Source organism: Stegostoma tigrinum, chromosome 36 (genome assembly GCF_030684315.1).
Source record: "Stegostoma tigrinum isolate sSteTig4 chromosome 36, sSteTig4.hap1, whole genome shotgun sequence".
NCBI lineage: Eukaryota > Metazoa > Chordata > Chondrichthyes > Orectolobiformes > Stegostomatidae > Stegostoma > Stegostoma tigrinum.
In genome coordinates, this window is record NC_081389.1 from 23,823,102 (window position 1) to 23,835,762 (window position 12,661).

General features: G+C 42.5%; 1 protein-coding gene across 8 annotated transcripts in view; it reads left to right on the plus strand.

The window, feature by feature from the left end:
- myo9aa (myosin IXAa) overlaps positions 1-12,661 on the plus strand; it is a 318,790-nt gene that overhangs the window by 243,380 nt on the left and 62,749 nt on the right. For 7 of the 8 annotated variants that reach the window (XM_059640175.1, XM_059640177.1, XM_059640181.1 and 4 more), the window contains 2 exons: positions 5,943-6,045; positions 6,846-7,058. In XM_059640175.1, coding sequence (XP_059496158.1) covers positions 5,943-6,045; positions 6,846-7,058 — 316 coding nt within the window. The remainder of the gene's footprint in view (positions 1-5,942; positions 6,046-6,845; positions 7,059-12,661) is intronic. The other variant, XM_059640182.1, reaches the window with a different exon arrangement.

Genomic DNA, 12,661 nt, shown 5'->3' on the forward strand with positions numbered 1-12,661 from the left:
AGTTTAGGCCTAAAAATTACTGAACTGAGTATTGAGCCCAGAGGGCTGAAAATGAGGTGGTGTTCTCCCAGCTTGATTTGAGCTTTGCTGGAACACAGCAGCAAGCCAGAGACCGAAATCTTGGCCAGGGAACAGGGCGGTGTGTTAAAGTGACAGGCAACTGGAAGTTCAGGGTCTTTTTTTGCGAGCAGGTCGTAGATGTTCTGCAAAGCAATCACCCAGCCCCCACCTTGTTTCCCCAATGTAAAGGAGACCACATTGTAAGTAGCACATGCAGTAGATTAGATTCTGGGAAGTGCAGGTGAAGTGTTATTGTTGGCGGTGAAGGAAGAGTGGACCAGGATGTCCCGGAGGGAACGGTCCCTGTAGAAAGTGGACTAGGGAGGAGAGGGGAATATGTCTGGTGGTGGCGTCTCGCCGGAGGTGGTGGAGATGGTGCCTGATGATCTTCTGGATGTGGATGCTGGTGGGATGATAGGTAAGGACAAGGGGAACCTTACCGCTGTTGCGTGAGAGAAGAGAGGGGTGAGGGGAAACATGAGGGAGATGGGCGGATCCAGTTGAGGGCCCTGTCAACTGCGCTGCTGGGAGGGTCTTTGGTTGAGGAAGCAGCTGGACACTTCAGAGGCTTCCTTGTTGAAGTGGGCCTCATCTCAACGTATGAAATGGAGATGGTGGAACTGAGAGAATGAGATGGAGTCTTTACAGCAAGCAGTGAACCCACAAAATTGTTTATAATCTTGTCAATTAACTTTCAGTCTCACTCAGGAATGTGAGTATTGGGAGAAATAGTGAGTACAGGTTGTTGTCTGAGGGTGAAGCTTTGTGACATTGTTGAAGAGAGTTTTGCATCTGTTTATACTATACCAGGCCTGGGTGAGTTTAACGCAGCAGTATAATGGAAACTTCTAAGCTTATCGCCCCTCTTCCCAACATTCTAGTCCCTTATGCATTTTCTTCCAAGCTGTATATGACCTCTGAGAGACTTAATTTGTCCTCCATCTGATCTGTAACTGATTTGGGAGTGTATAAATCAGTGTAGAGAGTTTTATTTGGCTCGGGTAAAATGGTATCTGTAGTGGAAACTGTCGCTGCTTTCTGCACCTTGTACAAAACATTATTTTAAAAGGACAACCAAGAAAAAAGATTAAATGAAAAATATAAAAATGAGTCATAAGAGCTTCTGTAGGTCTGTAAAACGAAAAGATTAGCAAAAACCAGTCTGAATTCATTCCAAGAAGAGAATATATAGTCGGGAATAGAGAAATGGCAGAGAAGCTAAAGAAATACTTTGTGTCTGCCTTCATGGAGGAAAATACTAAAACCTTTCAGAAATAAAAGAATCTCAGGACTTGTGAAAACAAGTTGCTGCCAAATATCAGCTTGGATTTATGAAAGAGGAATCATGTTTGACAAAGCTTTTGGGAGTTTTTTGAGACTATAACTATCAGAATAGGTAACAGGGAACTGGTGGATGTGAGTTCATTACATTTTCAGAAAACTTCTGATAAGTATCTACGCAAGAGGTTAGTAAACAAAATTACAGCATGTGAATTAAGGGAAATGTATTGGCATGAATTGAGAACTGGTTGATGAACAGAAAACTGAGAAGGATTAAATGGGTCACATTCAGAATGACAATCTGGGATTCTGTAGCACCAAAAGGATTAGTGCTTGGGTCCCATGTATTCACAATCTATATCGATGATGCATTTGCATGTGAGGATTAAGGGTAATGCTTTCAAGTTTGCAGTTGACAAAAAATAACTAGGTGCAAGTAATTAATATTGATAGTTAACAGATTTAATTCTTGATCCACATCAGGTTAAATTTATAATAAATTATTTACTCCCCCTAGAAAGGCCAGTGCACAGATTAGGAGTTATGAAGGTGATGCTAAAACACTTCCAGGGAATTTGGAGAGGTTAAGTAAGTGAACAAAAAATTGCCAATTCCAAAATTTGGAATACAACATTCAGATGTGTGAGGTTATCCACTTCATTAGAAAAATTGAAATACTGAATGTTTCTGAAATGTTAAAAGCGTAAGAAATAAGAACAGGAGCTGGCTGTTCAGCAGGGAACTGGGAATTATTGACCTTCGCAGGAATTTTAGGTATCCTGTTCTTGAATCATTGAAAATTAGCAGATAGGTATTAAGGCAAAACATATGTTAGTCTTCAGTACAAGAGGATATGAGTTTAAGAATGAAGATGTCTTGAAGTGATAGATGGCCTTGATGACTCAGCATTTGGAGTTGTGTGCAGTTTTGGCCTCCTTATGTGTGGAAAGATATACTTGCCGTAGAGACTGAAAGAACTGTGGATGCTGTAAATCAGTAACAAAAACCAAAGTTGCTGGAAGAGCTCAGCAGGTCTGGCAACGTCTGTGAAGGAGAACTGTGAACCAGTTCTGAGAAAGGGTCACTGGACCTGAAACGTTAACTCTGTTTTCTCCTTCATAGATGTTGCCAGACCTGCTGAGCTTTCCCAGCAACTTCGGTTTTTGCACTTGCCATTGAGGCAGTGCGATGAAGGTTCATCAAACTGATTCCCTAGGGTCAGAGATGATGGGAACTGCAGATGCTGGAGAATCCAAGATAACAAAGTGTGTGGCTGGATGAACAGAGCAGGCCAAGCAGCATCTTAGGAGCACAAAAGCTAAACGTTTCGGGCCTAGACCCTTCATCAGAAAAGGTGATTTTCTGATGAAGGGTCTAGGCCTGAAACGTCAGGTTTTGTGCTCCTAAGATGCTGCTTGGCTTGCTGTGTTCATCCAGCCCCACACTTTGTAATCTTTGATTCCCTAGGGTGTTGGGATTGTCTTGTGAGGAAATATGAAGTAGATTTAAGCCTATATTCTTTGGAGTTTAGAAAAATGAGAGATGCTCTCATTCAAACATGATTCTTACACAATCAACAGGCTTGATGCAGAAAGGATTTTTACGTCTGTCTAGGGAATCTAAGACCAGGGACACAGTCTCAAAAAAAGGGGCAAACTATTTATGGTGCAAAGAGAAAGAAGTTCTTCACTTCGGTAATAAATTGTTGGTATTATCTACCTTAGATGGCTGTGGAAGTTCAGTGATTGAGTATGTTCAGGACTGAGATTGGCGCTGCAGGAAAATGGCCTTAAAATAGTAGAGTATCTGTGATCTCACTACACAATAGAGTGGGCTTGAATGGCTTACTCCTGCTCCTGTTTCTTTTGGTTTTTCTTAAGATGGAGAATAAAACAGAATAATTTGCATTCTCTAAATCTTAATTAAAAATAGGAAATGCTTGAAAAACTTAATAGATCTGACAGGATCTTGGGAGAGGAAAATGCACTGATAATCCAACTCCACTATTCCAAATGTCACAAATGTAATTGTGTAGTCACCCAATCAAGCCACCAAGATAATCAGCATGCCTGACAGACTACTATTAAAGTAAAAAATAATTCACATCACATTTCGTCATTAACAAGAAGATCATTATTATGTGTTTAAAATTCAATCTATAGAACAATGATTGATCTTCAATTCAGTAGCTGAATGAGTGGACCTATGTCTTTTCTTACATGAGAATATTTTCTTTAGAGTCTAGTCTTTTTTTGTCCTGTCACTCTTGAAAAGTGTGTGACTTTGACTACACTGCACTGTGCAACTAGACCAATCCAAATGTTGTCATTAGGCAATTTTTCCTTAACTCAAAGACTCCAGGTGCCACACTGTTTCTCTCAAATTATCAATCTCACTGCTCTGAAAATTGATATTGACTTTTGTAGCTAAAGTGCACACTGCACAATTCCTCTTATCTTCAAGTTCTAGAGAAAAATGCTTTATTGGTACATCCTCAGTTTATAGCAGTGTCCAACTTTTGTGGTCCCTTTGACTAATTTTCAACTCAACATGTTAACTCTTGATTATTTGCCCTCTGATCCAGCCTGATCTGTGTTTTTCCAGCACTTTTTCTTTAATGTAGAGCATTGTTGAATATATTGCCTATATGTTACTGCATTGTAGCCAATGTTCTTAAAAACACAGGATTATGCAAGATCAAAACAGATGTCGTATTCATGTTTTGTGTGGCTTTTTAATACTGCTTTATTTGTAATCTGGTTCCATGTCACCTCTGATAAGGGAAAACAACAGTCGAGTACACAGTCAAAGGCATAAATTGCAGTCATATGAAATTACAAAGAAAGGAAAATTTGCATGCAGTGGAAGTATGGAGATACAGCCGTCCAGAATTAGTTGTAAGGAGAGAGAGGAATAGAAATGTGGCACTGCATTTTTGCAGAAGTAGTGAATCTGATGGAGGCAGTGATAGTGGCAGGAGCTGTGTAATATGGAGCTTTAACAGAAATGAAGAAACCGAGAGAATGAAGTGAAACTGGAGACTATCAGAAGTCAGAGATGTAAAGTGAACTGCCGTATTGGGTAGAATTCTGCAGAAGTAGGTAAAAACATGTTACAGAGAGCGTGGGGTTAAATTAGATTTGCAGAATTAATACGGAGTTGTTGGTAGCCAAATTCTCCTCTTAAAACTAAACTCATGAATAAGGAACGTATCCAGTTTGTCATTATATAATTTCTTGAGAGCTTTGAGGGTTTTGAGATGCCACAAAGTTTCAGGGATTTTGTTCAATTCAGAATTAGGTTGATAACATGTCTGAAATGGTACCAGAAGGGTTTTTTTAAAACTCCTTACTAGTTCCTTGTTTGCCAATATTCAATATGAATGTACAGCTACCTAATAGCTTATCTGACTACTAGAAAAAGGTATCAGTTCAGCGTCAACAGGTAGAATTCCTGAAGATTGGTTGATGTGGCAATGTTATGTGGTTTTTCCTAAATACTCAGATCATTCAGAACTCCATGAACAGAAACCTAATGATAATCATCCCTAGTTTTGGAATTCTAACCTGCTGATTTGTGTGTTTAGACGACTTGGTTTATCAAGTAAACTATTCAGTGATTGTTGTTGTATGAGTATTGGTTAATGAATTGTTTATAGCACAAAATAGGTAAAATGATGAGTCACAACTTTTTAATAAAGAAAAGCATTTCTCAGTGACATTATCTCCATCTACTGAATACCTTTGTCTAACTGTGGAATGTTGACTTAGAGGTTAATGGACGAGGAGGGTACTTTGTAAAGGAATCCTGAACATGGAGTTGAGTATTGTGCTGAAGAGATATTATTAAGTTAGAGAAATACTCTTTCTGCTGTTCATTCTTGTCAGGGTGCTGGCATTCCTCTGACACCATGTCAAATTAATAGTTTTTGATGTGAGGCTGGGGAAGAATGTTGGTGGTGCTTTTGCAACCAAACATAATCACGTTCTTATGACTTGTACAATACCTTTCAAGATATCAGAACAAACAAAACTACTTCACACCAGGTTGAATACTTTGAAAGTGTAGTCACTGTTGTAGTTTATGAAACTACAACCGAAAGGTCCCACAACTAGCTCATGAAATACAAGATGAGATAATCTGTTGTTACTGCAGTTGAAGGATAAATGTTAGCCTAGACAATGGCAGAACTGTCTGCTTCTTTGACTATTGAGATGGGGGTTTTTTTAGAACCTCCTCTGAAGGGAGATGGGACTTTAGTTTAATTTCTGTTCCGAAAGGTGGGGATTTGCAATGTTGCCACTTTTGATCATTTGCTTAGTTTGATGATCTGTATGAGCTAGGTCATTGGATAGAGATCAGGAGCAGGAACTGTGTCTCTGCTCCCATCAACTGGGATGATGATGAAAATTGTCTGCCCAAATTGTCCCACAGATTACGCAGGAACTGAATCTTCGTCTGTGTTGTTCAGGACTACAGTGTTCTTTGTACATATATCCACTGGGCTATTGAAAAGTCTTAAATTATGTTTGCTTCTAAATCATGAAAAATCTACCATGACACAGATGAATTTTGCTTATTTTTACTACTGCATTTCACAGGTTTGACAAAGATTCTGTGAATCTGGAAAAATCTGAATTTTCCCAAGAAGGTCAAACTTTCAGAGAAAAGATGGCTACAACATCACGATTAAAATTAACTCATGTAAGCAATTTAATCATATCTCCTTAGTAATTTGTGAAAGAGACCAGTATGGAGAACCGGAATCAAGTAGTTTCTGAAGAATGAGTGCTTGTGAACGGGGATTATTTAAAGTCAGTCTGCTGCGCTCCAGTCAAAACTTACAGCCAATATTTGCACTTTGCCGTTTATAGACGTGGTATCACAAGCATAAAATGCCTCAATCTTCTATTTCTTCCATGTATGTTTTATCTTTCCCATTTGCCAAATATGCTATTTACTTAAGGTTGTCATTCCACATCATCAACTGCTCTCGAGTATCTCATCAAAGTAATTGTTTTCCTCAAGTGAGCAAGGACCTCGGTCGTTTACAGTCTGATTGTGGGAATGTCACATCCAAGCACAATCTTGGATCTGGCAGTCTTTCATCCGGCATTCAATGTTGCACTTTCTAACAGGAGCCACTGGAAAGTAACCATAGGCAGGAACCCTCACTGATTAAGTTAAAACTGGATCTCAAGCTTGAAAACTTGTGGCCAGTACAGTTGAATACCGCACAAGCATGATGTCACTATTTACAAGGGACCTAGTATATTTTAATTAAATACACAGAAGGTATTTTGAAATTCCTGCTGTTACATTCTTCACTCCTAAATCGCGCTTTTCTTTTTTTAATCATTGCTTTGTTGGTTCTTAGCTATGCCTTTGTAGACGAGGATGGTTTGTTATTGCAAAGTAGTCATCTTTAGGACTCGGGCTGAGTGATCATGTCATTTGAGAATTTTTCTTGTATTTTGATGTGTTTATGTTATTCGGTCAATCAGGTTGCAAGACCAGCGCACAAAAAGAAAGCCCGCATGGCGCGGACCCGCTCTGATTTCTTGACTAGAGGCTGTAACGCTGAAGGGGAGGGAGAGTCTGAGGAAGAGGAGTATGATGGCCCCTTCGTTGAGCCCCCTCTCTCTCCCGACCAACCTAGGCCTGAGCTGAGGCCCAAGGACAGTGCCGGACAGGCCTGTTACAGTGACTCAGAAATGGTAAATAAAATCTGGCCAATTGGGTGTGTCAAATCTGGAAGCATCTCTTACCTAACCCTTAATATGGGGTAGAAAGTGATACTGACATCTGGAACTGCTTAACCTCCCTGCCTTTCAGATTTTAGAAGGTAACACTCAATGCATAAGGATGGCACCTTTCTATAAATCACTGCATTTTTTTTTGCAGTTAGTTTTGCTGCTGTATCCAACTGCCATTGACAATTATATCTCCTAACTTCAGCAAAAGTTATCCAATCTGTTTTCTGTATTTAACATTCGTTGTATGGAATGTTGAAAATGAGAATACTTAGCAAGTTAAAGCTTGTTTATAATGTAGCAAATTAAGGCATATTATGAATTTCGTGCCAACTGTACTATAACAATGGAGTCAAATTGCTGTAGTCCCAGAGGACCATAGTGTGGCTGCTGTCATTAGAGATGACTGGTGGTAGTTTAACCTGAGGGTCACCAATCCTCAGCTGAGGGGAGAGGTTAAGAAGTCCTTTGTGGTAACCTCAGCCATTTTGGGAATTGAACCTATGCAGTTGGCTTCACACTACATTGCAAAGAGCCATCTGGCTAGTTAAGCTGAGGGATTTTTAAATAATGAGTTGTAGACTTGCCTGCCATTTTATGAGAAATTACTGAATTCAGTAGCCAAATGACTAGGAGTGACCAGGTTGCCTTTTGTCACATAGTCATCTTGTCAATTTCTGTACCGCTATAATTTGTGGTGTCAACTGCACAGTTTTATGTGTTTATTCTGATGTCTGAAAATTAGTGAAGATTTTGTTAGTTCAATAGTCCAAACTTGCATAAAAATATGTCTACATGTCCCTTGTCTTACCTTCATCTTTAGAAGGCACTCACTTTTTGCAGGCAGTTCCATACCTGCCGTTAGCACCCCGAATGAAAATACTGAGGCCAGTTGTAACATCCCAGTTAAGATAGTAACTGAGTCTAAATTTGGAATGAAATCTGGGACAAAGAAAAAGTCCTCTTACTCGAGTATGTGTTGAAGGTTGAAATAAATCTGACTGTTATGACCCATGTTGGTGAAATATGAATCAAAAGTAGCTGTCTGTACTCAACTAAAGAACAGAGTAAGCCACAGGAGTACTGCAGCAATGGCATTTCCCTGACAACATTTTCAGGAGAGGAAAATAAAATTGAAAAGTAAATTATGAACATATTGAGTAAAGTACTTTTGAACGTGTTTTGAGTGTTTCCTTTTAAAACAACCATATATTTGGGACTTAGATCACCATTGTCCTACACTGGAAATCTCTTTCAAACTCTAGGAGATCTGGTCACACTGTTTCTGATTGGGTATGGCCAATCTATTGCTAAACCAATCTTTTTGACTATCCTCTACTACTGCCTTGTGCCCAGCATTTGCATTATTCAATTCCTTGCAGTTGACTTGATTTGGCAAATTATTGCATGACCTATCTTTGCTAACTGTACTGTTAGGTTTGTACTTACACAACTGTTTCAACTCTTTCACTTTTAACACCTGAATCTCAATCGGTTCTAACTTGTGGGTTTATTAACAGCACAGCGGTATAATTTTTTTTCCCATGACATTTTACTTTTGCAATGCATTTTGCAAATTTGTAAAAGAGGATAATTGTGTTTTAATTTTATCTTGACTAAGTTTGGAATGTTAACTTTAGCTGCATGCACCTCTGTTAATTGTATGCAAAGCTACTTTGATTAGGTATTTTTCACTATCATTGAAGCTTTAATTTGCAACCTGAAGGTCATAAAGTGACTTCTTGCAAAGTGTTATTGTTGCATCAAGGATTTTATTTTATAATCCATCATTGTTTATTCAAACATCTCTTGCAATCTTTATCTGACCTCCAGTATCGCAGATAATCATCCCAACTTGTGTTTGTCAACTTGAGGTTTGTTGTCTTGCAATGTGTGGTTGTGCTTGACACTGACTAGTTACTTCTAGTCTGCATAAAATTGTCTCGTGGCAATATAACCTATTCATTATTATGTGCTGTTCACATTTCAATTTCAACGAATTTCTATTTAAGTAACTTGAATCTAATTTTCTGTCATGATAGCCGAATTATAGTATCCTGACAGCTGTGTTTGGACTTATCTTAAGATGATTTTAATGAGACACTGCCACCTACAGGACTTTACATGTACCAGTTGCGTCTTTTCGTCCCATCACCTTGTGGAGTGTCACTATTGTTGTTTGCTCATTCAGTGAGGTTTAACAATCTGTGCACGTTTTATAGGAGTGCAGTGAGAAAACAGATGTTTCCCTGAAAAGAGATTGTTATTTTAATCTTCAGTTTTGTTTAAAAGTATGTATTGAGACTTAATTTTACTCCAACCAACGCTTTGTTCTGAACGTTATAATATCTGAGCCTGGGACTGATTATGAAATTAATCTCAGCAGAAACCAGCAGCACTGAGTAATAAATTAGGCCCAAGTTATTTGTTTTAGGGTTAATGCATACACGCATGTGCACACTGTTAATTTCCAGTTAGGGTCTTGAGAGTGATCAGGGGCGGTAGTTGCAGTTGGTCTTCACAGTTTAAGATTATGCTAATTCCCCTATTGTCCATGCTGGGCTCACCTAACTCAGTACAAACCTAAATGTAATCTGGCACTCACTGCTTTATGCGTTTCTCTGCCATGTTCAGTGTTATGTCTGCCTGCCATGGAGGTATTTCAGTATCCCAGGGTTTTAATTATTACCAAAAGCTCAGGAGAGCAGAGCTTTGCTTCATAATGTTGTCTTGAATTAAATGTGCATTCAAAACTGATCAAAGCAATCCTAGAACATATGAGTTCATAGAACCGTAATGTACAGAATAGGGTCATTAACCTGGATAACAAAATGTGAGGCTGGATGAACACAGCAGGCCAAGCAGCATCTCAGGAGCACAAAAGCTGACGTTTCAGGCCTAGACCCTTCATCAGAGAGGGGGATGGGGAGAGGGAACTGGAATAAATAGGGAGAGAGGGGGAGGCGGACCGAAGATGGAGAGTAAAGAAGATAGGTGGAGAGAGTATAGGTGGGGAGGTAGGGAGGGGATAGGTCAGTCCAGGGAAGACGGACAGGTCAAGGAGGTGGGATGAGGTTAGTAGGTAGATGGGGGTGTGGCTTGGGGTGGGAGGATGGGATGGGTGAGAGGAAGAACCGGTTAGGGAGGCAGAGACAGGTTGGACTGGTTTTGGGATGCAGTGGGTGGGGGGGAAGAGCTGGGCTGGTTGTGTGGTGCAGTGGGGGGAGGGGACGAACTGGGCTGGTTTAGGGATGCAGTAGGGGAAGGGGAGATTTTGAAACTGGTCAAGTCCACATTGATACCATATGGCTGCAGGGTTCCCAAGCGGAATATGAGTTGCTGTTCCTGCAACCTTCGGGTGGCATCATTGTGGCAGTGCAGGAGGCCCATGATGGACATGTCATCTAGAGAATGGGAGGGGGAGTGGAAATGGTTTGCGACTGGGAGGTGCAGTTGTTTGTTGCGAACTGAGCGGAGGTGTTCTGCAAAGCGGTCCCCAAGCCTCCGCTTGGTTTCCCCAATGTAGAGGAAGCCGCACCGGGTACAGTGGATGCAGTATACCACATTGGCAGATGTGCAGGTGAACCTCTGCTTAATGTGGAACGTCATCTTGGGGCCTGGGATGGGGGTGAGGGAGGAGGTGTGGGGACAAGTGTAGCATTTCCTGCAGATGCAGGGGAAGGTGCCGGGTGTGGTGGGGTTGGAGGGCAGTGTGGAGCGAACAAAGGAGTCACGGAGAGAGTGGTCTCTCCGGAAAGCAGACAGGGGAGGGGATGGAAAAATGTCTAGGGTGGTGGGGTCGGATTGTAAATGGCAGAAGTGTCGGAGGATGATGCGTTGTATCCGGAGGTTGGTAGGGTGGTGTGTGAGAACGAGGGGGATCCTCTTAGGGCGGTTGTGGCGGGGGCGGGGTGTGAGGGATGTGTTGCGGGAAATACGGGAGACGCGGTCAAGGGCGTTCTCGATCACTGTGGGGGGAAAGTTGCGGTCCTTAAAGAACTTGGACATCTGGGATGTGCGGGAGTGGAATGTCTTTTCGTGGGAGCAGATGCGGCGGAGGCGGAGGAATTGGGAATAGGGGATGGAAGTTTTGCAGGAGGGTGGGTGGGAGGAGGTGTATTTTAGGTAGCTGTGGGAGTCGGTGGGCTTGAAATGGACATCAGTTACAAGCTGGTTGCCTGAGATGGAGACTGAGAGGTCCAGGAAGGTGAGGGATGTGCTGGAGATGGCCCAGGTGAACTGAAGGTTGGGGTGGAAGGTGTTGGTGAAGTGGATGAACTGTTCGAGCTCCTTTGGGGAGCAAGAGGCGGCGCCGATACAGTCATCAATGTACCGGAGGAAGAGGTGGGGTTTGGGGCCTGTGTAGGTGCGGAAGAGGGACTGTTCCACGTAACCTACAAAGAGGCAGGCATAGCTGGCGCCCATTCGGGTGCCCATGGCCACCCCTTTAGTCTGTAGGAAGTGGGAGGATCCAAAAGAGAAGTTGTTGAGTGTGAGGACGAGTTCATCTAGGCGGATGAGAGTGTCGGTGGAGGGGGACTGGTCGGGCCTGCGGGACAGGAAGAAGCGGAGGGCCTTGAGGCCATCTCCATGCAGAATGCAGGTGTACAGGGACTGGACGTCCATGGTGAATATGAGGTGTTGGGGGCCAGGGAATTGGAAGTCCTGGAGGAGGTGGAGGGCGTGGGTGGTGCCACGGACGTAGGTGGGGAGTTCCTGGACCAAAGGGGAGAAAATGGAGTCCAGATAGGTGGAGATGAGTTCGGTGGGGCAGGAGCAGGCTGAGACGATGGGTCGACCAGGGCAGGCAGGTTTGTGGATTTTGGGAAGGAGATAGAAATGGGCCGTGCGGGGTTGGGGAACAATGAGGTTGGAGGCTGTGGGTGGGAGGTCCCCTGAGGTGATGAGGTCGTGAATGGTGTTGGAGATGATGGTTTGGTGCGCGGGTGTGGGGTCATGATCGAGGAGGCGGTAGGAGGTGGTGTCGGAGAGTTGGCGTCTGGCCTCGGCGATGTAGAGGTCAGTGCGCCATACTACCACTGCGCCACCCTTGTCTGCGGGTTTGATGGTGAGGTTGGGGTTGGAGTGGAGGGAGCGGAGGGCTGCCCGTTCTGCGGGGGAGAGGTTGGAGTGGGTGAGAGGGGTGGAGAGGTTGAGGCGGTTAATGTCTCGACGGCAGTTGGAGATGAAGAGGTCGAGGGAGGGTAGGGTCATTAACCTGTCAGGTCTGTACTGCCAAAAATATGCTATCTACAGTACTCCCATTTTCCCACAGTAAACCCATAGCCTTGAATGTTATGGCACTTCATGTGCTTAGCCAAGTACTTTTTGAAGGTTGTGAGGTTTCCAGCCGCAACTATCCTCACAGCCAGTGCATTCCAGATCCCACTACCCTCTGGTGAAAAAGGTTTTCCTCAAATCTCCTGTCAACCTCCTGTCTTTCACTTTAGAATTATGCTTCCTAATTATTGAGCTTCAACCAAAACCCACAAGCAGGAAAGTCAAAATCCTTTTAGTAGCTAGATTTGTGCTAACCATTGTAGTGCTACATGCTTTTCTGATGACTT